This window comes from Oncorhynchus keta, chromosome 28, assembly GCF_023373465.1.
Source record: "Oncorhynchus keta strain PuntledgeMale-10-30-2019 chromosome 28, Oket_V2, whole genome shotgun sequence".
NCBI lineage: Eukaryota > Metazoa > Chordata > Actinopteri > Salmoniformes > Salmonidae > Oncorhynchus > Oncorhynchus keta.
Window position 1 is genome coordinate 67,285,116 of NC_068448.1, and position 27,618 is coordinate 67,312,733.

At 48.4% G+C, this 27,618-nt stretch overlaps 1 protein-coding gene and 1 long non-coding RNA gene across 3 annotated transcripts; one reads left to right on the plus strand and one right to left on the minus strand.

The window, feature by feature from the left end:
* pan3 (poly(A) specific ribonuclease subunit PAN3) lies at positions 1–27,618 on the plus strand. Of its 2 annotated transcripts, none has more exons than XM_052483719.1 (18): positions 1–770; positions 1,884–1,999; positions 2,451–2,532; positions 2,660–2,841; positions 4,500–4,644; positions 5,011–5,243; positions 5,369–5,473; positions 5,744–5,801; positions 6,774–6,935; positions 7,061–7,177; positions 7,288–7,389; positions 12,612–12,777; positions 13,527–13,614; positions 16,034–16,173; positions 16,510–16,639; positions 20,281–20,345; positions 20,491–20,629; positions 22,611–27,618. In XM_052483719.1, the coding sequence occupies exons 1-18, from the start codon at positions 440–442 to the stop codon at positions 22,752–22,754; spliced, it is 2,505 nt and encodes an 834-aa protein (XP_052339679.1). In that variant the 5' UTR covers positions 1–439; the 3' UTR covers positions 22,755–27,618. The 2 variants fall into 2 exon arrangements, with proteins under 2 accessions (XP_052339679.1, XP_052339680.1); XM_052483720.1 differs by lacking the exon at positions 1–770 and adding an exon at positions 1,472–1,678.
* On the minus strand, positions 7,967–10,416 carry LOC127912880 (uncharacterized). The gene is made up of 3 exons (XR_008083863.1): positions 10,222–10,416; positions 9,084–9,219; positions 7,967–8,085 (listed from the first exon to the last, which is right to left on the minus strand). It is a non-coding gene; the product is annotated as an uncharacterized LOC127912880 (long non-coding RNA).

Consider the following 27,618-nt stretch of genomic DNA (forward strand, 5'->3'; position numbering starts at 1 on the left):
GGGACCTACCTGAATTTGTCTAATAGAAACGGTTGTTTTCGTTTCAAAAATGAAACGTTTTGCAACTGTTTGGACTAATGATTACACACTTTGCTTTGTAGCAAGCTACCCACAATGCAATGCTATGCTAGCTGGTTCCTAGCGGAGTAGCCAGAGAGCAGAAAACAACAACAACAAGGGTGAACGAGGTTCAACAACAGGCTAGCTACTAGCTAGGCCAGCTACATGGGTAGCGACAAAAACGACCAGGATTTATCAAACGCGATGTCCTTATCATCTAGACGTATATGTGAGTGATGTAATTTTAGGTTTGGACGAATCATATGTGCTGTTGCATATCGCTTTGCATTTACATTAATCTAACCCAGCTCGAGAGCAAGCTAATTAGCAATCGACGTCTCTCTATGTTCGAATATTTTCCGGCGGCAGCAGCGGTGCCATGAACAGTGGACTCCCAGCTTCAGCTGCTCCGCTCGGGGGTGTCGGAATTCCCTGCGTCAAGGTGAAGTTCTGCCGATACTACGCAAAGGACAAGACTTGCTTTTATGGGGACGAGTGTCAGTTTTTGCACGAGGAACCGTCCATGGCAAACATGTCTCTTCATGGTGGAGGAAGCCCAGTCCCTTTATCCATGTCAGGAGGAGCCGTGACGGCAGCGGGGTATCCGCTTAGTGCACCCCCGGCCTGCCCGGTAGGGGTGCCGACCGTCACCAAAAAGAGCGACTCTCTTGGTTCTGCAGGCACGGCTCTGGATGGACAGCTGTTAACCAGTGAGTATGCTTGGTCTGGTTGCCCCCTGTTCGACACGACAGGGCCTAACACATCCTCATCGGTGGTTGTTGGTTTTGGGGCGTGTGAGTGGCTTTGTTAAAATTGAGCCCGGGGATTCTTTGAGGCCCCTGCGACCAAAACGTGTTTTTCAATCTACACAATCAAGCATACCTAATTAAAGTGTCCGAGCACTAAAGTTTTCATCCAGCGTCGACGCTTGAGCTCCTTCAAATAATGCATTTAGCTAACTGAGACAATTCAGTATTTTGTATTTGACCGCTTCAAGACATGAGTGGGCAAATTCAGACAATCATTGGCTAACTTGTTAACTATCAAACTATGGCTAAACAACTTAGCCTAGTAATAATCAACTCTTGCAAAATCAAAATTTGTGGCAAATTAACGTTTACACAACTCTTACAATAGCTACGTTAACGCGCTAGTTAATGCATCTAGCTAGTTAATGTGGAATAGTTTGGAAGCGAGATATTTTATCATTCTTGTCCTCATGCATGAGGATGGCTAGCTAGCTTACATGCTAACCCAAAACAGCTGCTGCAGTGTTATGAAGTCCCTTTATTTAGTAGCTAGTTAGCATAATTAACTAGCGACATATTGCAACCACCACACGGCTGTATGCGATATAATTGAACTATGCACAATGACACGTTTGATTGCAACGTGGATATTATAATTTTGCACACAAGTTGGCTAGCTAGCTGACTGGATATAGTTTAAGTGTTTACATCTTCTCAAGAAGCTTGCTGATTGGCTACTCATCTGTAACGGACCAGTCCTGCAAATGAAGACAGTCAACATTAGTTAAACGGCTTTTGTGCATTACGTGCATTTTGCTTCACACAGCCATTTAATGAATGAGATTCTTGTTGACTCTTTAAGGGAGAAAGTGAGCTGTTCTTTAATTGAGATGTTTTCGACCAGCAACTGGCCAAACAATACATTAGGCTGACAGTCTGTTTGGCATCGCTTGTCTCAGTCTCTATAATGTTTTCCAAACATTGAATAGGACATTTACCAGGACCATCCAGATCTTGTGCCTGTGTAGTAGAAGGGATGTCTGATTCTGAACCCCTCATCCATGTCCTCTGCAGTCCCTGGTATGGAGGGTGGGACTGATGCTAATCTGACCAACTCCTACTTCAGCAGCAGCTTTATTGGGGTGAACGGCTTCGGGAGCCCTGCAGAGTCTAAATACTCAATGATGCAGGTAAGACCAGCCTCCGAATGAAACTATATAGTACTGACTGAACAGATGCACTCAAGTGTTCCGGGAACCAGCTTTAGCTCTACGGTAAATGAGGAAATATGGGTCAATTACTGAATGATAGTGCTAATGTGGAAAAGGTGTTCTTCTTGTATGTTAATCAGAAAGTCTGGTTCAGTACTGGTCCAAAGACAATTCATTGCGTAGGCCTTGGTACTTGATTATTTCAATTGTGCTCGTATGTAGGCTATTTAATCTGTCATTTGAACCAGATTTATACACCTAAGCAGAATTCCAAAACAATCAGCCATTGATGCAGATACTAATGGGAATTATTTTGCTACAGACTAGTACCTTTTAAGAAAATCAGGGTTGTTTGCTTTGCTAGGATATGTTAGCTAACTAAGAGAGTACACTTTTAAGCATCTGTGTTTTGTTTGTGATTGTTTTGTAGAGAATGACCAGCAGCAGCAGCAGCAGCAGTTCTCCCAGTCTCCTTGATGATGGTGAAAAGAACTTTAGCCACAGCGCTCACGGTAAGAAGTTAGAACCCAGCACCTACAGAACACTTTATGTATCAGATCATTGACACTAATAACTGTAGAATTATAATTTAAGTAGTTTCTAACTCTTTGATTGGAACACCCATGACATCACTGACAGATCTATTCCATGGAACCCTGGCAGTTGGACCAGGTCAGAGTTGTGGGTCAATGGAAAACTCTCCGTGGACAACACAGTCTTCATTCCCTCTCCCTCTATGTCCTCTTCCTGATCCAGTTAGTTCTCCCATATCCTCACTCTTCAGTGACTTTGGTGCTCTGAGCATATCACAAAGGAGAAAGGTAAGAGCACCACTATCCTGGGTCCTGGTGCGGTTATCAACCAAGGGTAATAGTTGGATTTTGAGGTGTTTATTGTGTTTTTTTAGGGCCTACTGTGGAAAATAGTTCAACCTAAACCCATCCGTGGTGGTTGGGTTGTGTGTTTTCTCTAGCTAATGTCATCCTGTCTCTGTTGGTTGTTTTATACACTCCCCTACGTATTTATTTGGACAGTGAAGCTAAAACTTTTAATTTGGCTCTGTACTCAAGCATTTTGGATTTGAGATCAAATGTTCTGAGGCAAGATTACAAAAAGTCACCTTTTTATTTGAGTGTGTTTTCATGTTTTGTTTATATTTAGAAATGGAGGTGTCATAGGTATTTGGAGAAATTTCATTTATAGTGTATTCAATTTTGTCAAGTTTAGTATTTGTTCCCATATTCTTAGTACGCAATGACTACATCAAGCTTGTGACTCTACAAACTTGTTGGATACATTTGCAGTTTGTTTTGGTTATGTTTCGGATTATGTTGTGCCCAATAGAAATAATGTTAAATAATGTATTGTCATTTTGAAGTCACTTTTATTGTAAATAATAAAATAACGTTTCTGAACACTTCTACATGAATGTGGATGCTACCAATATTACAGATAATCATGAATGAATTGTGATTAATGATGAGTGAGAAAGGCATATCATACGCCCGCCAAAAATGCTAACCTCCCTTGTTATTGGTAATGGGGAGAGGTTAGTATGTTTTGGGGGCATGATCTTTGTGCATCTGCAGCTTTCTCGCTCATCAGGAAAAATCCATGCCATAACCAATTGCATTACAGCTAAAACCAGCTTTGATCGGTCTTAAATATCCCTAGTTGCATTCACTGAAATTGGCATATTTCTCCCACCTCTCCCACCTCAGCGCAAACCAGCTGATTTTTAGACTGGTAAATTGCTGAACCTGGTGCAATAGCTGGAAAATGCCAGTGCGCCAGATTTTACATGATGAAATTGCAAACTAATGTGCATTTGACAGTTCCACCTCCTTAACGCCAGCTGAAAATAGAGCCCTATAAGTGAATTTATCCAATTAATAGTGACACCTTCAAATGGAGGGACTAGATGCTTTTATTTCTAAACGGTTAAACGGATGTGTATGAAAATACCCTCAAATGAAGTGACATTCTCTACTATCATCCATGGATGCAACTTTCACTGGGGACGTTCTGAAATGTTATTTTTGTCTCCCCGTGTTTTATTATTGAAATGTGATACAAAACGAGGCAATAGTGTGCTTTAGGACCATGCGGACACACGCCTCCGAGGGATTAGGCAGGCTGTTTGGAGTATTTATCCGACAGGATAAAAAAATGTATGTTGTCCCCCCCCCCCCACTTCGAAAACTAAAGTTGCACCCCTTATGTCTACTCATATAAAACATTTGCGCTCAAATCCAAAATCCTGGAGTATAGAGACAATTAAAACATTTGAGCTTCACTGTCCAAATAAATCCATAGAGAAATGTATGTTTTCCAGTATACGATGAAGCCAAAGCTGCTTACAAGGAAACAAACATTATACTAATACAATCTCTGATGAAGCAGAACAACTTAATCTAATTCTAATATCATGCATCTCTCGCTCTTTCTCTCTCACGCTCCCTCTCGCTCGCTCTCCCAGGCTCCCAACCCTACAGCCAATGAGTTCATCCCTAAGGGGGTTCCCCGCATGGCCACTATGGTCCAGTCCAGTGTTCCAGCCTTCCCCATGCCCCTATTCCCCCACCCCAGCCTCAGCAGCTCCACCGCCGCTGCCCTAGCACCCGGTGAGCCATCCACTACAGAAACCATTTCATTCTCTGACTTAGAGCCCACCAACCAAGGGGTTGTATTGCTTTCAGCCCTGCTCTCTTTTTGCACCATATCGTAGATATGTCAGGTTGAGTGAGTTTGCAGAGGTTCTCTAATGATGTTACTTCCCATTGTTCTCCTGGCAAACAGGTGAATGGACTCCATACTACAATGGAGATGCTCTAGAAAAAACAACAGACAATGTATTATTCAAGTAAATCCCCAGCATGATGAATTCCACCATAGTCAGTCACCCGTTAGAACAATGATTGGAGCCACCCCAATGAACTCTGTACCTCTGCTTAACCAATGTCCTCTCTGGTATCCCCCCCTCTCCACAGGGATGTCTCTTTCTGCAGGGTCCTCCCCCCTCCACTCCCCCAAAATCACCCCCCACACCTCCCCTGCCCCACGCCGGCGCAGCCACACCCCCAACCCCAACAACCCCAATCCGGCTAACTACATGGTGCCCACCAGTGTGTCTGACCAGGGGGCCCACATCATCCAGAAGGAGACGGTGGGGGGGACCACCTACTTCTACACCGACAACACCCCCGCTCCCATGGCCGGGATGGTACGTTCCATTTAGTTGCCTTTACTGACGGCATTGAAAATATATTCCTCATTATCATCAGTGGACTGTCAGTTATGATTTCTCCATCAATAGGAAGTACAGTCGTTAAATGTGTTTTTGTGCAGGTGTTTCCTACCTACCACATCTACCCCCCCACTGCTCCCCACGTGGCCTACATGCAGCCCAAAGCCAACGCTCCGTCCTTCTTCATGGCTGATGAACTCCGACAGGTACCCCCCCCCCCTGTCTCCAATTTGTCAGTATCTCTCTCTTCACCCCCCTGGTTCTTCCTGTCTGAAACCAACTTTCTGTTTCCCTTTTGGTCCCTTCTCTTTTTTGTCCTGTCTCCATGTTTGACTCTTTCTCTCTCATCTACCTGGTTCTGTTTGTCTGGCTCTGTTCTAATCCTCCAATCATACTGTGATGTCAGTGTTATTATTATTATTATTATTATTATTATTATTATTATCTCTGATGTCATTTCCTATGGTTCCCTGTAGGAGCTGATAAACAGACATCTAATCACCATGGCTCAGATCGACCAGTCAGAGAACACCGGTAAAGCATTCCTTCCCTGATTGGCTGAATAGAGGTAGTGGAGGGGCTATTATTGGAGTTGTGGTCATTGTGGACAGTTGATATGGGTTCTGCCGTTGTGGTCATTGTTGGACAGTTGAAATGTGTTCTGACGGTATGGTTGTGTAGCTTCTGTTGCGGTCGATGTGGAGTTTCCTTGCTGGCTGAAAGTGAGACTCGCAGCTGAGTCGTGTCTGTCTGTAGGATTCCTGATGACAGTTTATATACACACACACACACACACACACACACACACAGTCACACAGTCACACACACACACAGTCACACACACACAGTCACACAGTCACACACACAGTCACACACACAGTCACACTGGTTGGTTTATAGAACATTGTCAAGTTGTTCAACTATCAAAACTTAAGATGAAGATGAGTGTCAACTGATGTATTTGATGTAGACATTGTGTGTTGGTGTATATACGCTGTGTATACCCCCCTTTGCCCTCAGAACAGCCTTAATTTGTCAGGGCAGGGACTCTACAAGGTATAAAGCGTTCCACAGGGATGCTGGCCCATGTTGACTCATTGCTTCCCACAGTTGTCAAGTTGGCTGGATGTCCTTCGGGTGGTGGACCATTCTTGATACACTTGGGAAACTTGAGCATGAAAAACCCAGCAGCGTTGCAGTTCTTGACACACTCAAACCGGTGCCAGGCACCTAGTACCATACCCTGTTCAATGGCACTTAAATCTTTTGTCTTGTCCATTCACCCTCTGAATGACACACATACACAATCCATGTCTCAATTGTCTCAAGCCTTAAAACTCCTTATTTAACCTGTCTCCCCTCCTTCAACTACACTTGTTAAAACAAGTGACATCAATAAGGGATGATAGGTTTCAGCTGATCAGTCTGTCAAGGAAAGAGCAGGTGTTTGTAATGTTTTGTCCACTCCGTGTACGTGTGTTCTCATGATGTGTATCCCTGTCCCAGGTGTTCCCTCTGAGGTGGATAGCTACCACAGCCTGTTTCCCCTGGAGCCTGTCCCCCCTCCCAACCGCCTGCAGAAGACCAGCAACTTCAGCTACATCACTTCCTGCTACAAGGCCGTCAACAGCAAGGACGACCTGCCTTACTGCCTGAGGAGGGTACATGGTGAGACCACACACACACACTTTTTCTTCATGTCCTTGGGATTTTAAATGATCAGCCTTGATTGAAAATAAAAGGATTCCTGAGTGGTCATGTTCTCTAAATGTCTTTCCTGTGTGTGTGTCCAGGTTTCAGGCTGGTGAACACCAAGTGTATGATGCTGGTGGACATGTGGAAGAAGATTCAGCACTCCAACTCTGTTACCCTGAGGGAGGTCTTCACCACCAAGGCCTTTGGAGACCACTGTGAGTTGTGTGTGTGTGGGGGCGGGGTCTCTAAGTGTGTTTCCATTGGTTTTTGTTTCAGTGTATGTTTGATTCATAACCCCCACACTAACCTCCTGTTTCTCTCCCAGCGTTGGTGTTTTCCTATGACTTCCATGCGGGGGCAGAGACCATGTTTAGCAGGCACTTCAACGACCCCACTGCCGACTCCTACTTCACCAAGAGGAAGTGGGGTGAGTCATTTTCCATCTCTTTCATACTGACCCCAACGTACGCCCTCCACCACTCTCATACTGACCCCAACGTACTCCCTCCACCACTCTCATACTGACCCCAACGTACTCCCTCCACCACTGTCATACTGACCCCAACGTACTCCCTCCACCACTCTCATATTGACCCCAACATACTCCTTCCACCACTCTCATACTGACCCCAACGTACTCCTTCCACCGCTCTCATATTGACCCCAACGTACTCCTTCCACCGCTCTCATACTGACCCCAAGGTACGCCCTCCACCACTCTCATACTGACCCGAACGTACTCCCTCCACCACTCTCATACTGACCCCAACGTACCCCCTCCACCTCTCTCACACTGACACCAATGTACCCCCTCCACCACTCTCACACTGACACCAATGTACCCCCTCCACCACTCTCATACTGACCCCAACGTACTCCCTCCACCTCTCTCATACTGACCCCAACGTACCCCCTCCACCTCTCTCATACCCGCCCCAACGTACTCCCTCCACCTCTCTCACACTGATGCCAACGTACCCCCTCCACCGCTCTCACACTGACCCCAACGTACTCCCTCCACCTCTCTCACATTGACCCCAACGTACTCCCTCCACCGCTCTCATATTGACCCCAACGTACTCCCTCCACCTCTCTCATATTGACCCCAACGTACTCCCTCCACCTCTCTCATATTGACCCCAACGTATTCCCTCCACCTCTCTTATATTGACCCCAACATAATCCCTCCACCGCTCTCATACTGACCCCCAATGCATTCCTCCCTCCACCTCTCTCATATTGACCCCAACGTACTCCCTCCACCTCTCTCATATTGACCCCAACGTACTCCCTCCACCTCTCTCATATTGACCCCAACGTACTCCCTCCACCTCTCTTATATTGACCCCAACATAATCCCTCCACCGCTCTCATACTGACCCCCAATGCATTCCTACCTCCACCTCTTTCATACTGACCCCAACGTACCCCTCCACCGCTCTCATATTGACCCCCAATGCATTCCTCCCTCCACCTCTTTCATACGGACCCCCAATGCATTCCTCCCTCCACTACTCTCATACTGACTCCGTCCCCCTCTACCACTCTCATACTGACCCCAACATACTCCCTCCACCGCTCTCATATTGACCCCAACTTACTCCCACCACCGCTCTCATATTGACCCCAACGTACTCCCACTACCGCTCTCATATTGACCCCAATGCATTCCCCTTCCACCTCTCTCATATTGACCCCAATGTACCCCTCCACCTCTTTAATACTGACCCCAACGTACCCCCTCCACCTCTCTCACACTGACGCCAACGTACCCCCTCCACCACTCTCATACTGACCCCAACGTACCCCCTCCACCACTCTCATACTGACCCCAACGTACTCCCTCCACCTCTTTCATACTGACCCCAACGTACCACCTCCACCTCTCTCACACTGACGCCAACGTACCCCCTCCACCACTCTCATACTGACCCCAACGTACCCCCTCCACCTCTCTCACACTGACACCAACGTACCCCCTCCACCACTCTCATACTGACCCCAACGTACTCCCTCCACCTCTCTCATACCCGCCCCAACGTACCCACTCCACCTCTCTCACACTGACGCCAACGTACCCCCTCCACCGCTCTCACACTGACCCCAACGTACTCCCTCCACCGCTCTCATATTGACCCCAACGTACTCCCTCCACCTCTCTCATATTGACCCCAACGTACTCCCTCCACCGCTCTCATATTGACCCCAACGTACTCCCTCCACCTCTCTCATATTGACCCCAACGTACTCCCTCCACCTCTCTCATATTGACCCCAACGTATTCCCTCCACCTCTCTTATATTGACCCCAACATAATCCCTCCACCGCTCTCATACTGACCCCCAATGCATTCCTCCCTCCACCTCTCTCATATTGACCCCAACGTACTCCCTCCACCTCTCTCATATTGACCCCAACGTACTCCCTCCACCTCTCTCATATTGACCCCAACGTACTCCCTCCACCTCTCTTATATTGACCCCAACATAATCCCTCCACCGCTCTCATACTGACCCCCAATGCATTCCTCCCTCCACCTCTTTCATACTGACCCCAACGTACCCCCTCCACCGCTCTCATATTGACCCCCAATGCATTCCTCCCTCCACCTCTTTCATACGGACCCCCAATGCATTCCTCCCTCCACTACTCTCATACTGACTCCGTCCCCCCTCTACCACTCTCATACTGACCCCAACATACTCCCTCCACCGCTCTCATATTGACCCCAACTTACTCCCACCACCGCTCTCATATTGACCCCAACGTACTCCCACTACCGCTCTCATATTGACCCCAATGCATTCCCCCTTCCACCTCTCTCATATTGACCCCAATGTACCCCCTCCACCTCTTTAATACTGACCCCAACGTACCCCCTCCACCTCTCTCACACTGACGCCAACGTACCCCCTCCACCACTCTCATACTGACCCCAACGTACCCCCTCCACCACTCTCATACTGACCCCAACGTACTCCCTCCACCTCTTTCATACTGACCCCAACGTACCACCTCCACCTCTCTCACACTGACGCCAACGTACCCCCTCCACCACTCTCATACTGACCCCAACGTACCCCCTCCACCTCTCTCACACTGACACCAACGTACCCCCTCCACCACTCTCATACTGACCCCAACGTACTCCCTCCACCTCTCTCATACCCGCCCCAACGTACCCACTCCACCTCTCTCACACTGACGCCAACGTACCCCCTCCACCGCTCTCACACTGACCCCAACGTACTCCCTCCACCGCTCTCATATTGACCCCAACGTACTCCCTCCACCTCTCTCATATTGACCCCAACGTACTCCCTCCACCGCTCTCATATTGACCCCAACGTACTCCCTCCACCTCTCTCATATTGACCCCAACGTACCCCCACCACCGCTCTCATATTGACCCCAACGTACCCCCACCACCGCTCTCATATTGACCCCAACGTACTCCCACCACCGCTCTCATATTGACCCCAACGTACCCCCACCACCGCTCTCATACTGGCCCCAATGCATTCCCCTTCCACCTCTCTCATATTGACCCCAATGTACCCCCTCCACCTCTTTCATACTGACCCCAACGTACCCCCTCCACCTCTCTCACACTGACGCCAACGTACCCCCTCCACCACTCTCACACTGACCCCAACGTACCCCCTCCACCACTCTCACACTGACCCCAACGTACCCCCTCCACCACTCTCACACTGACCCCAACGTACCCCCTCCACCACTCTCACACTGACCCCAACGTACCCCCTCCACCACTCTCACACTGACCCCAACGTACCCCCTCCACCACTCTCACACTGACCCCAACGTACCCCCTCCACCTCTCTCACACTGACACCAACGTACCCCCTCCACCACTCTCACACTGACCCCAACGTACCCCCTCCACCACTCTCACACTGACACCAACGTACCCCCTCCACCACTCTCATACTGACCCCAACGTACTCCCTCCACCTCTTTCATACTGACCCCAACGTACCCCCTCCACCTCTCTCACACTGATGCCAACGTACCCCCTCCACCACTCTCATACTGACCCCAACGTACCCCCTCCACCTCTCTCATACTGACCCCCAACGTACTCCCTCCACCGCTCTCATATTGACCCCAACGTACTCCCTCCACCGCTCTCACATTGACCCCAACGTACTCCCTCCACCGCTCTCACATTGACCCCAACGTACTCCCTCCACCTCTCTCACATTGACCCCAACGTACTCCCTCCACCGCTCTCACATTGACCCCAACGTACTCCCTCCACCGCTCTCATATTGACCCCAACGTACTCCCTCCACCGCTCTCACATTGACCCCAACGTACTCCCTCCACCGCTCTCACATTGACCCCAACGTACTCCCTCCACCTCTCTCACATTGACCCCAACGTACTCCCTCCACCTCTCACATTGACCCCAACGTACTCCCTCCACCTCTCTCACATTGACCCCAACGTACTCCCTCCACCTCTCTCACATTGACCCCAACGTACTCCCTCCACCGCTCTCATATTGACCCCAACGTACTCCCTCCACCTCTCTCATACTGACCCCAATGTACTCCCTCCACGGTGTCTCTGTGAGGTGACTGGTGCTAGCGGTGTCTCTGAGGTGACCGGTGCTAGCGGTGTCTCTGTGAGGTGACCGGTGCTAGCGGGGTCTCTGTGAGGTCAACAGTGCTAGCGTGGTCTCTGTGAGGTGACCGGTGCTAGCGGTGTCTCTGTGAGGTGACCGGTGCTAGCGGTGTCTCTGTGAGGTGACCGGTGCTAGCGGTGTCTCTGTGAGGTGACCGGTGCTACCGGTGTCTCTGTGAGGTGACCGGTGCTAGCGTTGTCTCTGTGAGGTGACCGGTGCTAGCGTTGTCTCTGTGAGGTGACCGGTGCTAGCGGGGTCTCTGTGAGGTGACCGGTGCTAGCGGGGTCTCTGTGAGTTGACCGGTGCTAGCGGGGTCTCTGTGAGTTGACCGGTGTTAGCTGGGTCTCTGTGAGGTGACCGGTGGTAACGGGGTCTCTGTGAGGTGACCGGTGCTAGCTGCATCTCTGTGAGTGTGGTAAAGGGGTGTAGGGGGTGGATGTTTGTGGTGCCAGCACTAACAGTTGCTGGTCTGTGTGATAGTTGGGATGTCGTGTGTGGTTTCTGGTGTACTCATGCTGTAGTTGGGGTGGGGGGAAGCTGTGGCTGAAACTGATCCTGAGATAGGTGCTATAGCTACTAGGCAGGCCCAGAGGAAGCAGAGCCTCTCAGCCTCTATGACCACCATTGTAATTACTACTCTATATCACACTAACACCTCTCTCAAGTGTTCATTGTGTGTGTGTTGTATGTCTGTGACTACGTGTCTTGACATTTGGTTCCCAAGTGGTGCAGCGGTCTAAGGCACTACATCTTAGTGCTTGAGGCGTCACTACAGACACCCTGGTTTGAATCCAGGCCATGATTGGGAGTCCCATAGGGTGGTGCACAATTGATCCAGCTTTGTACGCGTTTGTCCGGTGTAGGCTGTCATTGTAAATAAGAATTTGTTCTTCTGACTTGCCTAGTTAAATAAACAAAACTGGCCTAGGAAGTCTATCCTTTTTATTTGAGAAGCCTCTATGTGTTTCTAATCGTGTGAGTCTGGTGCCCCCCTGTAGGACAGCACGAGCCCCCACCACCCCGGCAGCATGCTGGTCTGCTTCCTGAGTCTCTGATCTGGGCCTACATCGTCCAGCTGAGCTCAGCTCTCAGAACCATCCACACTGCTGGCCTGGCCTGCAGGGTCATGGACCCCAGCAAGATCCTCATCACCGGCAAGACCAGGTAGACACACACACACCATGCAGGCGCACACACACACACACCATGCAGGCGCACACACACACACACACACACACACACACGCGCACACGCGCACACGCACACCTTGCAGGCACACATAATAGTGACCAAGGTTATGTATCCCAGCAAGGTCCATGTTTTCTGATACCATTTACATTTTTACATTTACATTTAAGTCATTTAGCAGACGCTCTTATCCAGAGCGACTTACAAATTGGTGCATTCACCTTATGACATCCAGTGAAACAGCCACTTTACAATAGTAAATCTCTACCAGGTAGAGACACAGATTTTTAATGTGACGCAGTGTGGTCAGAAACTGATAGCTACCTCGAACCAGTTCAATGTTGCAGCTGCTGTCTCTGTGTTAGTCCTGAATTCCCACCATTTTTGCATTGCTTGATTGTGGGCAAGCTACGTAAAGTTCCCTGCTGGGGAACTGTGTATAAACCATTGTGTCTGCAGCCCCCTGATGCTTATCTGGTGGCTTATTTCCTGTAGAGGAACAGTGAAAGCAGAAGCTCTGTATTAGTCCTGGCTTCCTTTTTCAGACCCCCCACACACACACACACCTACACACACACACACACAGACCCCCCCACACACACACACAGACCCCCCACACACACAGACCCCCCACACACACACACACAGACCCCCCACACACACACACACACACACACACAGACCCCCAACACACACACAGCTCACCATGTCGTTTGTCCCTGCAGGTTACGGGTGAACTGTGTAGGGGTGTTTGATGTCTTAACGTTTGACAACAGTCAGACCAACCATGTGACCCTCATGCCACAGTACCAGGTACAGTAACCTCCCTCTCTGTCAGTCTGGCAGAACACAGCCTTGTTCTGATTCAGATGGACACATGCTTCTGTTCTGTACCCTGTTCGTGTGTGTGTCAATTTTCCTTCCTGGTATTCCCATTCAAACCGGAAATTTGTATTTTGTCAAGTACTTTAGTGGCCACATTGTATCAGCCATTTTGTTAGCCACAGTTTCTATTTTAGCATTATGTGAATATGGTAGACTGCTGGTGTAGTGATGACTGGTGTTATGTGAATATGGTAGACTGCTGGTGTAGTGATGACTGGTGTTATGTGAATATGGTAGACTGCTGGTGTAGTGATCACTGGTGTTATGTGAATATGGTAGACTGCTGGTGTAGTGATGACTGGTGTTATGTGAATATGGTAGACTGCTGGTGTAGTGATCACTGGTGTTATGTGAATATGGTAGACTGCTGGTGTAGTGATCACTGGTATTATGTGAATATGGTAGACTGCTGGTGTAGTGATCACTGGTGTTATGTGAATATGGTAGACTGCTGGTGTAGTGATCACTGGTGTTATGTGAATATGGTAGACTGCTGGTGTAGTGATCACTGGTGTTATGTGAATATGGTAGACTGCTGGTGTAGTGATCACTGGTGTTATGTGAATATGGTAGACTGCTGGTGTAGTGATCACTGGTGTTATGTGAATATGGTAGACTGCTGGTGTAGTGATGACTGGTGTTATGTGAATATGGTAGACTGCTGGTGTAGTGATGACTGGTGTTATGTGAATATGGTAGACTGCTGGTGTAGTGATGACTGGTGTTTATGTGAATATGGTAGACTGCTGGTGTAGTGATGACTGGTGTTATGTGAATATGGTAGACTGCTGGTGTAGTGATGACTGGTGTTATGTGAATATGGTAGACTGCTGGTGTAGTGATGACTGGTGTTATGTGAATATGGTAGACTGCTGGTGTAGTGATGACTGGTGTTATGTGAATATGGTAGACTGCTGGTGTAGTGATGACTGGTGTTATGTGAATATGGTAGACTGCTGGTGTAGTGATGACTGGTGTTTATGTGAATATGGTAGACTGCTGGTGTAGTGATGACTGGTGTTATGTGAATATGGTAGACTGCTGGTGTAGTGATGACTGGTGTTATGTGAATATGGTAGACTGCTGGTGTAGTGATGACTGGTGTTTATGTGAATATGGTAGACTGCTGGTGTAGTGATGACTGGTGTTATGTGAATATGGTAGACTGCTGGTGTAGTGATGACTGGTGTTATGTGAATATGGTAGACTGCTGGTGTAGTGATGACTGGTGTTATGTGAATATGGTAGACTGCTGGTGTAGTGATGACTGGTGTTTATGTGAATATGGTAGACTGCTGGTGTAGTGATGACTGGTGTTATGTGAATATGGTAGACTGCTGGTGTAGTGATGACTGGTGTTATGTGAATATGGTAGACTGCTGGTGTAGTGATGACTGGTGTTATGTGAATATGGTAGACTGCTGGTGTAGTGATGACTGGTGTTTATGTGAATATGGTAGACTGCTGGTGTAGTGATGACTGGTGTTATGTGAATATGGTAGACTGCTGGTGTAGTGATCACTGGTGTTATGTGAATATGGTAGACTGCTGGTGTAGTGATCACTGGTGTTATGTGAATATGGTAGACTGCTGGTGTAGTGATCACTGGTGTTTATGTAGGGCTGGGACCATACCAGTATTCTTTCGATGGCAAAAATGTAAACATGAAGCAGACCTCACTCATTGTCCCTTTAATAACCTGCTGTATGTAACATATTGTGCTGTAGTTTAGAAAATAAATACATGTGACTCTGGATGACAACATAATGATGTTTGTTTCCAACATTAGAGCTGTTCTCCTAAAGAGGTTAAATCAGCTTTGTTTCCTTGCCACGATACTAACTCATATCGCGATACTGGTATCGTCCCGGACATAGTTTCATGTATGAATGTCATTTTATTTAAAACATTTATGGGAAGGAGCTTGGTTGGGAAATCTCAGGATACCAGATCTAGTTTTAAATCCTAGTGTGTGTCTGTTATACTTGGCTTTATGAGATGTTGACCTGATATTCTTTGAAATGGTTGAGTTGGCCCCTCCCTGTAGTGTGTTTTGTTAACCCGTTTCTCGTGTGTGTGTGTGTGTGTGTGTGTGTGTGTGTGGCAAGCGGACCTGATATCCCTGGGCAAGGTGGTGTTGGCCCTGGCCTGTAGTGTGTTTTGTTAACCCGTTTCTCGTGTGTGTGTGCAGCAAGCGGACCTGATATCCCTGGGCAAGGTGGTGTTGGCCCTGGCCTGTAACTCTCTGTGTGTGTGCAGCAAGCGGACCTGATATCCCTGGGCAAGGTGGTGTTGGCCCTGGCCTGTAACTCTCTCTCTCTGTGTGTGTGTGTGTGTGTGTGTGCAGCAAGCGGACCTGATATCCCTGGGCAAGGTGGTGTTGGCCCTGGCCTGTAACTCTCTGGCTGGCACTCAGAGAGAGAACCTGCAGAAGGCCATGGAGTTGGTGTCAATCAACTACTCATCAGACCTCAAGAACCTCATCCTGTAAGACACCCACAGACAGAACCTGCACAAGGCTATGAAGCTGGCGTTAATCAACTTCTCACGCATCTGCAACAAACACTCACGTATGGCATCACATGTCCAACTCCAGTCCTCAAGGGCCGAGTGTCTGCAGGTTTTCACTCTTTCTTTCCACTTGATTGATGAATTAAAGGTCACTACTGAGTAAGGAACTCCCCTCACCTGTTTTTTTGGTCTTAATTGGACACTAATTGAAAGACGAGAACAAGAGCCTCAGACGTGACCCTCCAGGAATTGAGTTTGACGCTCCTGCGTTGTTAGTTGGGACTGACTGAAGTAATGCTGTCTGTGTTGTAGGTATCTGCTGACAGAGCAGTCAAGGCTGCGAAGCGTCAATGACATCATGCCTATGATCGGAGCTCGCTTCTACACACAGCTGGACGCATCACAGATGAGGAATGATGTCATCGAGGAGGACCTTGCCAAGGTACACACACTGTTGGGTCATGGAGTTCAACAGTAGCTAAGTTTTCATCCAGTTGGGGACAGATTTTAAAGTGAATATTCTCAAATCTGCATACACACAATATGCTAATTTTCCCAGCAGAGATGCTTCCATCCAATTGACTTGTTGATGATAAAAGGCTGTGCGTGAGGACTTATTTCAAATAACTTTTGCACTTAAATTCTTGCAAGTTAAATGGATTTCCATCTCATTTTCTACTTTACAGATGGGTTCTGTCATAAATGTTGCGTTTATATAGCAAATGTGCCCACTCTGGTGTTGGTATGTGTGCTCTAGCCAACAGCTGGCAGATACAGTGAAGGTAGACTACCTACATGATGAGATTGTTATGGACAAAAGAGTATTAATTCTGTGAAATGGCATCCAAGCATCGATCATCATGCCACCAAAGTAGGACCCTGGATATTTATTGGGAAGGAGCATCAAGCCTCCCCACCCTGTGAAGTTAATCAGAAGTTAATTTGTAGCCTAATAAACAGAATGGTTTTCTGAGTTGTAGTGGGAGGGCCACACACCATGTCATCGTGTGACTCCAAGTGGACTTCGATATGATGGTTAGTTATTATATCAATATTTGCTCATAAAGGCAATTCCCCTACCATTTCTTGCATAATTAATTTGACTGACGTAGAGATCCCACCTTGTCAAGCATATTTAGTATTGTCCACATGTTTCCATCAGTCCTGTCGTGACACTCTTTCCCCCGTCATGTACTTTACTCACATACGCATCAAAAGGCTATGTGTGTTTTTGTGACCTCTGCTCTGTAGAAGGCGTGGTGAAGGTGGCGAGGGTGAGGAAGGAGAGGGGTGTGGAGATACAGGGTGTGGGCTGTGGTCCCTCTGTCCACTCTACAGCTTCTGCTTTCCTCTTCTGTCCTGCCCCCCTTCAGTTTTGTTTTGGTGCCTGTATCAGGGAAGAGAGGAGTGAGTATGTCCTGTGTGAGCGGTTCTGCTGCCATCTTTAGCATTAAACAGGAAATGCCACCTTTCAGTCTATGAGTTGTCGGTGCGAGACTCATGTTACTCCCTTGGTGTTGGGTTCCTGTTCAGATGGGTTTCTGGTAGTATTTTTATCCACATTAACCTTCATGCTTTTACACGTACTTCTCCTTCCTTACATACAACACAGATAAGCACCACTGTGTCGAATTGTGTTAACAACAGGAAATGGTGTGTGTGTGTGTTCATGCTCTCTGTGGGTTTGCATTGATGGTGACTTATTTAAAGGAACAATCTGCAGTTCAAAATATAAAAAAGTGGCCACCCCCCCTCTGTTTTGGAAAATAGTTGAAGGATAGGACTGGAGAAATGTAATCACTCTCAAATTCATAGATTTAGCGATGGATGCAAGGACTGACTGTCCGTGACATCACAATGACTACACTGCTCAAAAAAATTAAGGGAACACTTAAACAAAACAATGTAACTCCAAGTCAACCACACTTCTGTGAAATCAAACTGTCCACTTAGGAAGCAACACTGATTGACAATACATTTCACATGCTGTTGTGCAAATGGAATAGACAACAGGTGGAAATGATAGGCAATTAGCAAGACACCCCCAATAAAGGAGTGGTTCTGCAGGTGGTGACCATAGACCACTTCTAAGTTTCTATGCTTCCTGGCTGATGTTTTGGTCACTTTTGAATGCTGGCGGTGCTTTCACTCTAGTGGTAGCATGAGACGGAGTCTACAACCCACACAAGTGGCTCAGGTAGTGCAGCTCATCCAGGATGGCACATCAATGCGAGCTGTGGCAAGAAGGTTTGCTGTGTCTGCCAGCGTAGTGTCCAGAGCATGGAGGCGCTACCAGGAGACTGGCCAGTACATCAGGAGATGTGGAGGAGGCCGTAGGAGGGCAACAACCCAGCAGCAGGACCGCTACCTCCGCCTTTGTGCAAGGAGGAGCAGGAGGAGCACTGCCGGAGCCCTGCAAAATGACCTCCAGCAGGCCACAAATGTGCATGTGTCTGCTCAAACGGTCAGAAACAGACTCCATGAGGGTGGTATGAGGGCCCGACGTCCACAGATGGGGGTTGTGCTTACAGTCCAACACCGTGCAGGACGTTTGGCATTTGCCAGAGAACACCAAGATTGGCATTGTCGCCACTGTGCTCTTCACAGATGAAAGCAGGTTCACACTGAGCACGTGACAGAGTCTGGAGACGCCATGGAGAATGTTCTGCTGCATGCAACATCCTCCAGCATGACCGGTTTGGCGGTGGGTCAGTCATGGTGTGGGGTGGCATTTCTTTGGGGGGCCGCACAGCCCCCCTTGTGCTCGCCAGAGGTAGCCTGACTGCCATTAGGTACCGAGATGAGATCCTCGAACCCCTTGTGAGACCATATGCTGGTGCGGTTGGCCCTGGGTTCCTCCTAATGCAAGACAATGCTGGACCTCATGTGGATGGAGTGTGTCAGCAGTTCTTGCAAGAGAAAGGCATTGATGCTATGGACTGGCCCGCCCGTTCCCCAGACCTGAGCACATCTGGGACATCATGTCTCGCTCCATCCACCAACGCCACGTTGCACGCCACGTTGGCGGATGATTTAGTCCAGGTCTGGGAGGAGATCCCTCAGGAGAACATCAGCCACCTCATCAGGAGCATGCCCAGGCGTTGTAGGGAGGTCATACAGGCACGTGGAGGCCACACACACTACTGAGCCTCATTTTGACTTGTTTTAAGGACATTACATCAAAGTTGGATCAGCCTGTAGTGTGGGTTTCCACTTTAATTTTGAGTGTGACTCCAAATCCAGACCTCCATGGGTTGATACATTTGATTTCCATTGATCATTCTTGTGTGATTTTGTTGTCAGCACATTCAACTATGTAAAGAAAAAAGTATTTACTAAGAATATTTCATTCATTCAGATCTAGGATGTGTTATTTTAGTGTTCCCTTTATTTTTTTGAGCAGTCAGTGTATAATAATATTTAGCAGACACTTTAACCAAAGTGACTTAGTCATGTGTGCATACATTTTACATATGGGTGGTCCCAGGAATCGAACCCACTATCCTGGTGTTACAAATGCCATGCTCTACCAACTGAGCCATAAAGATTTTATCCAAATATTGAGGCTATATTTATTCTTTATATTCTTCAAGAATCAATGGGTATATACCGTTTCATTTATAAAAGTCCAAAAATGTATTGCAGATGGTCTGTTTAACTCCAGTAAAGTAATATACACTGAGTGTACAAAACATTAGGAACACCTGCTCTTTCCATGACAGACTGACCAGGTGAATCCAGGTGAAAGCTATGACCCCCTATTGAGGTCACTTGTTAAATCCACTTCAATCGGTGTAGAGGAAGGGGAGGAGATGGGTTAAAGAAGGACTTTTAGACTGTGGATTATGCCCTGACAACTTGAGGTTGTTTTGAGGGCAGAAAGGGAGGGTGCATCTTGATATTAGGAATGTTTTCTACTCGGTGTATAAATAATACTACCACCTACAGTTCACACAGACAAACACCTCTTCCAGTTGAAAATAATACATTTTGGACTTAATATCAATGGTTCATTTGACCCGTTGTGTTGTGGTTCTAGGAGTATGATATTTGACGAATCAAGTTGTTTTATATCTGTTGTAGGAGGTCCAGAATGGTCGTCTCTTCCGTCTGTTGGCTAAACTGGGCACCATCAACGAGAGGCCAGAGTAAGTACTGTATCACTCTGAAGTAAATGTTTCACATTGACCAATTGACTCTCCCTTCATTTCACACTTCACTTGTTGGTGTCTAACTTTGTGTCTCTCTGTGTGTCTCTGTGTGTCTGTGTCTCTCTGTGTGTCTGTCTGCCAGGTTTCAGAAGGACCGTACGTGGTCTGAGACGGGGGACCGGTACCTGCTGAAACTGTTCAGAGACCACCTGTTCCACCAGGTGACTGAGTCTGGGACCCCCTGGATAGACCTCAGCCACATTGTCTCCTGCCTCAACAAAGTATGCCGCCTCCTCCTGCTTCTCTTCCTGTGTTTCTCTCTTTCTCCCTCGCTCTATCTTTCTGCCTCTCTCTTCTCTGGGTCGTTCTCACCCTTCTTTCTGTCTTTTACTCAGTGCTCTTTCTCGTCACCCATCCCTCATCCCTTTTCCCATTCTCTTCTCTCATTTCCCTTTCATTCCCTTCTCCCTTGTGACTCACTCACTCACTCACTCACTCACTCACTCACTCACTCACTCACTCACTCACTCACTCACTCACTCACTCACTCACTCACTCACTCACTCACTCACTCACTCACACTCTCCAACCCTCCCTCCTCTCCACTCACACACTCACCCTCCCTCTCTACTCATCCCCCTTCTCTCCACTCTCCACTCACCCTCCCTCTTCTGCACTCACTCTCCACTCACTCACGCTCCTCTCACTCACCCTCCCTCTTCTGCACTCACTCACGCTCCTCTCACTCACCCTCTCTTCCTCCTCTCACCCTCCCTCACTCTGCACTCACTCACCCTCCGTCCTCTCCTCACTCACTCTCCGTCCTCTCCTCACTCACCCTCCGTCCTCTCCTCACTCACCCTCCGTCCTCTCCTCACTCACCCTCCGACCTCTCCTCACTCACCCTCCGTCCTCTCCTCACTCTCCACTCACCCTCCGTCCTCTCCTCACTCTCCACTCACCCTCCGGCCTCTCCTCACTCTCCACTCACCCTCCGGCCTCTCCTCACTCTCCACTCACCCTCCGTCCTCTCCTCACTCACCCTCCGGCCTCTCCTCACTCTCCACTCACCCTCTGTCCTCTCCTCACTCTCCACTCACCCTCTGTCCTCTCCTCACTCTCCACTCACCCTCCGTACTCTCCTCACTAGGAGTCCAGCAGTACTTATCTCTCTCTGTCTCTGGTCTCCGTTTAGCTGGACTAGCAGTCTAGCAGTACTTATCTCTCTCTGTCTCCCGTCTCTCTGTGTAGCTGGACAACCAGTCTAGCAGTACTTATTTCTCTGTGTAGCTGGAATACCAGTCGAGCAGTACTTATTTCTCTGTGTAGCTGGACTACCAGTCTAGCAATACTTATTTCTCTGTGTAGCTGGACTACCAGTCTAGTGGTACTTATCTCTCTCTGTCTCTGTGTAGCTGGACTAGCAGTCTAGCAGTACTTATATCTCTGTTTAGCTGGACTACCAGTCTAGCAGTACTTATATCTCTGTTTAGCTGGACTAGCAGTACTTATCTCTCTCTGTCTCCTGTCTCTCTGTGTAGCTGGACTACCAGTCTAGCAGTACTTATCTCACTCTCTCCCGTCTCTCTGTGTAGCTGGACTAGCAGTCTAGCAGAACTTATGTCTCTCTCTCCCGTCTCTCTGTGTAGCTGGACTACCAGTCTAGCAGTACTTATCTCTCTCTCTCCCGTCTCTTTGTGTAGCTGGACTAGCAGTCTAGCAGTACTTATATCTCTGTTTAGCTGGACTACCAGTCTAGCAGAACTTATTTCTCTCTCCCGTCTCTCTGTGTAGCTGGACTAGCAGTCTAGCAGTACTTATCTCTCTCCCGTCTCTCTGTGTAGCTGGACTAGCAGTCTAGCAGTACTTATCTCTCTCCCGTCTCTCTGTGTAGCTGGACTAGCAGAACTTATGTCTCTCTCTCCTGTCTCTCTGTGTAGCTGGACTACCAGTCTAGCAGTACTTATCTCACTCTCTCCCGTCTCTCTGTGTAGCTGGACTAGCAGTCTAGCAGAACTTATGTCTCTCTCTCCCGTCTCTCTGTGTAGCTGGACTACCAGTCTAGCAGTACTTATCTCTCTCTCTCCCGTCTCTTTGTGTAGCTGGACTAGCAGTCAGGCAGTACTTATCTCTCTCTCTCCCGTCTCTCTGTGTAGCTGGACTAGCAGTCTAGCAGTACTTATCTCTCTCTCTCCCGTCTCTTTGTGTAGCTGGACTACCAGTCTAGCAGTACTTATCTCTCTCTCCCGTCTCTCTGTGTAGCTGGACGCGGGCGTGCCTGAGAAGATAAACCTGGTATCTCGTGATGAGAAGAGTGTTCTGGTGGTGACCTACTCAGACCTGAAGCGCTGCTTCGACAGTACCTTCCAGGAGTTGCAGCAAGCGGCTGCCACTGGCCCCCTGTAGCGCCCCTGCCGCCCCCCACACACAGGCAGCGGGGTGGGACTGCCTGAACCTTGAACCTGAAAGCACATTATTGCACTACATCGGAGGACCAGGCGCATAGTGATGGCATCATCAGAGGGGGCGGGACTTGCTGGATCAGTCACATACACTGTCTTAGCAACCAGGATATTTTTTTTGTTGTTTTCCTAAAAACCCAGCAGCTGCCACTACAAATAGTGGACAGAAACGGAAGCTGTGACGATGACAACAAGGATGATGAACACTGCATTATTTTATTTTAGAACTGGGGAACAAAACGGATACTAAAAAAATAAACCAACCACATGGTATTGAACTTTTTCCTGCTTTTTTTCTGTGGAGGATTCACTATTTGACTTTTAATGAATGTGTAAGTGGCCTACGAGATGCACCTCCAGACAGAGCTGAAGTCACAGACACACACCGACACAGACTGAGAACTGAATAGAAATCAGGCTTTCTACTGCGTGTCTCTGCTGGAGACCACACCCCTTCATACCAACACATTAAGAGACGGGACAGACCACTGGATGCTTTCTAAGGGGGTGGTCAAAGAACCCATTCATGAAATGGGCCGGTCCAAGTCAGCCTTAGTTGTCGGTTCCCACTCAGAAAGGACAACCCACTGAGTTTTGGAGTAGGCTGTGGGTTGGGATGGGGACTCTGTTGAAACAGACCATAGAGGGGTGTGTTGTGTTTGTTAGAGTAGAGTAAGGCAGGCCAGGCAGCCCCTCCTTTATTGCTCAATGATGGACACTATTGTGGAAAATGTTGTGACACAAATTATGAACTCGGGGGATGGAACTGTTTTGTCAGCTCTGGGGTAGAACCCATGGATTGGACATAACTAGAGAATGGAGCCAGTTCTGCCTCAATTATTTTCTTTGCTGCCTCTCTCCCTCTTTCTCCCTCCCCTGAAGGGCCCCTCTTTCTCCCTCCCCTGAAGGGCCCCTCTTTCTCCCTCCCCTGAAGGGCCCCTCTTTCTCCCTCCCCTGAAGGGCCCCTCTTTCTCCCTCCCCTGAAGGGCCCCTCTTTCTCCCTCCCCTGAAGGGCCCCTCTTTCTCCCTCCCCTGAAGGGCCCCTCTTTCTCCCTCCCCTGAAGGGCCCCTCTTTCTCCCTCCCCTGAAGGGCCCCTCTTTCTCCCTCCCCTGAAGGGTCCCTCTTTCTCCCTCCCCTGAAGGGTCCCTCTTTCTCCCTCCCCTGAAGGGCCCCTCTTTCTCCCTCCCCTGAAGGGCCCCTCTTTCTCCCTCCCCTGAAGGGCCCCTCTTTCTCCCTCCCCTGAAGGGCCCCTCTTTCTCCCTCCCCTGAAGGGCCCCTCTTTCTCCCTCCCCTGAAGGGTCCCTCTTTCTCCCTCCCCTGAAGGGCCCCTCTTTCTCCCTCCCCTGAAGGGCCCCTTTTTCTCCCTCTACTGAAGGGTCCCTCTTTCTCCCTCTACTGAAGGGCCCCTCTTTCTCCCTCTCCTGAAGGGCCCCTCTTTCTCCCTCTCCTGAAGGGCCCCTCTTTCTCCCTTTACTGAAGGGCCCCTCTTTCTCCCTTTACTGAAGGGCCCCTCTTTCTCCCTTTACTGAAGGGCCCCTCTTTCTCCCTTTACTGAAGGGCCCCTCTTTCTCCCTTTACTGAAGGGTCCCTCTTTCTCCCTCCCCTGAAGGGTCCCTCTTTCTCCCTCTACTGAAGGGTCCCTCTTTCTCCCTCTACTGAAGGGTCCCTCTTTCTCCCTCTACTGAAGGGTCCCTCTTTCTCCCTCTACTGAAGGGTCCCTCTTTCTCCCTCCCCTGAAGGGTCCCTCTTTCTCCCTCCCCTGAAGGGTCCCTCTTTCTCCCTCCCCTGAAGGGTCCCTCTTTCTCCCTCCCCTGAAGGGTCCCTCTTTCTCCCTCCCCTGAAGGGTCCCTCTTTCTCCCTCCCCTGAAGGGTCCCTCTTTCTCCCTCTACTGAAGGGTCCCTCTTTCTCCCTCTACTGAAGGGTCCCTCTTTCTCCCTCTACTGAAGGGTCCCTCTTTCTCCCTCTCCTGAAGGGCCCCTCTTTCTCCCTCTCCTGAAGGGCCCCTCTTTCTCCCTCTCCTGAAGGGCCCCTCTTTCTCCCTTTACTGAAGGGCCCCTCTTTCTCCCTCTACTGAAGGGTCCCTCTTTCTCCCTCCCCTGAAGGGTCCCTCTTTCTCCCTCCCCTGAAGGGTCCCTCTTTCTCCCTCTACTGAAGGGTCCCTCTTTCTCCCTCTACTGAAGGGTCCCTCTTTCTCCCTCTACTGAAGGGTCCCTCTTTCTCCCTCCCCTGAAGGGTCCCTCTTTCTCCCTCCCCTGAAGGGTCCCTCTTTCTCCCTCCCCTGAAGGGTCCCTCTTTCTCCCTCCCCTGAAGGGTCCCTCTTTCTCCCTCCCTGAAGGGTCCCTCTTTCTCCCTCTACTGAAGGGTCCCTCTTTCTCCCTCTACTGAAGGGTCCCTCTTTCTCCCTCTACTGAAGGGTCCCTCTTTCTCCCTCTACTGAAGGGTCCCTCTTTCTCCCTCCCCTGAAGGGTCCCTCTTTCTCCCTCCCCTGAAGAGTCCCTCTTTCTCCCTCCCCTGAAGGGTCCCTCTTTCTCCCTCCCCTGAAGGGTCCCTCTTTCTCCCTCCCCTGAAGGGTCCCTCTTTCTCCCTCCCCTGAAGGGTCCCTGGTGACCTCTTCATTTGAGAATACGTTATGCTTTTTGTGATGATTCTTTCTTGCTGGTTCTTCTCACTTTACTCTGCTGTTGTGCAGTGATGCATGATGGGACATGGAAGGGACAGTCTTTCTTTCTGCCTCAAGACAAATGTTTTTCTGTGGACCAATTTGGGGGGGCAAGGAATGGGGCAATGGGGCGAAGTGGATTGTAGGAAGGGGTTTTGAATCATTTTAAGAAAATGTCTTTTTTTATTTGACCTTTTAAGATCATGTGACACAAAACATGCTGGGGACACCGAGCAGCGATGACCAGGAGTCACCTTTCACCTTTGACCTCTTCCAGAGGTCCCCTGGGTTTTCCCCCCTGAAGTGTGCTCTCATTCACACCCTCTCATGGCTTTAAAAATAATGGATTGGCATAAGAGAGATGATGGAAACCCCAAACCATGCTTATACCAATCCAATGCCTTTGAATTCATAATGGGTAGTGAAGGATAGAGAATTGGTAAGGGGGGTGGGTGGTGGCTGTTGCACTCAGAGGCAAGGATCTATTCAGAAGGGTGAAACATTCAAAGCGTTTTAGAAATGTATTATATAGATCATACCAAGACTTCTAGTCACATGAGAAGGTCTATTCTATACATCACAGTTCTATGTGCAACATTCAACCCTATTGAATAGACCCTCTGGATGGTTTGGAATTCTCTCAGGACAATGGACAGCTGCAGGGGCCCAATGACTGAATGTGTTTGGCCGTCATTGGTCGCCCTTTATCCAGTCAGATCGGTGTGGGCGGGACTCTTAAGTGCGGGGGGGATGCTCCTAAGCACAGATCTAGCATCCAGTCTTACCTGAACTACTAGGGGGATGACAACATATCTGACCCTATGTCAGTTGTTAGGGGCATCTTCTACCTACTCCACGAGGTGAGCTGTGAGTTGGCTATGTTAGAATCATGTACTGTTTCCTGTGACATGATCAAGACCGAAAGCATATTTGGTGAATGTGGTGCTTAGACCCCTATCTTTAAACCAATCTCTTCCATACAACACACAGCCATCACTATCCACACACCCATACCAACACACAGCCATCACTATCCACACACCCATACCAACACACAGCCATCACTATCCACACACCCATACCAACACACAGCCATCACTATCCACACATGTCAACGTTTATCATATCACCATCATGACACACACTCCAGTGATGCGCGGGTCAGCTGTTTGTTCACCCGCACCCCCAACAACCCGACTATATGTGATAGTGGAAATCTGAGGGCTACATCCAACCCTAACCCGCTAATATAGAAAATGCTCTGTTCCCTTTTCTCTTGAACATTTATTGAACAATGATGTTTTTCTTCAACATTTCATCAATTTATTGAATATTTTGGCCTATTGAACAGTAGAACAGTTGTTTTGCTGAAACAAAATGTGAAACAATAAATGGATATATTTTAGGCCGACTGCCTGTGGGCTAATAGCCTCTACCAGCATATGAATTAAATAAAACATATAATGAAGTGTGTGTGGGGGGTGTGTGTGTGTGTGTGTGTGTGTGTGTATATATATTTCTTTTTACGATTTTCTATGGCTTAGAAAATAAATACACTATTACACAAAATAAAGTTTAGAACACCAAAGTAACCACTGTCCAGTTGATACTATAACGGCCTACTTTCGTCATTCTTTTGCAGCACTGTTGGGAAATAAAATAGCGCCCTCTGTGCTAGGTTAGTTGGCACGCGGAGCCTGCAGTTAGGCCCTGAAGCTTAGGTTTACACACTAATTTTTCTAATTAAAGAAAAACCTCAATGTAGCCTATAGATATGAGTTACACAATTAAACATGTACAGATTTTTAAAAATTATTCCCCCCCCCCTTCACTTTATTCCACCTGCCACCCACCCACCCTTCATCCACCCACCCACCCTTCATCCACCCATCCTTCATCCACACAATATTTCAGGACCCTAAAACCCTTGCCCTGCGGATATAACCATGGGGATTGCGGGTTATGAGTCAACCCGTGCATCACTAACTATTGCTGCCTCTCTCCCACACACACACACACACACACCTCTCTCCCCCACACACACCTCCATCACCATCTTAGTATGTTTTATGCCCCTCTTGTGTTTGACTAAAATGTTGTAATATTTGTGTGTACAGCAGTATTTTAATAAAGAATACCAAAACATA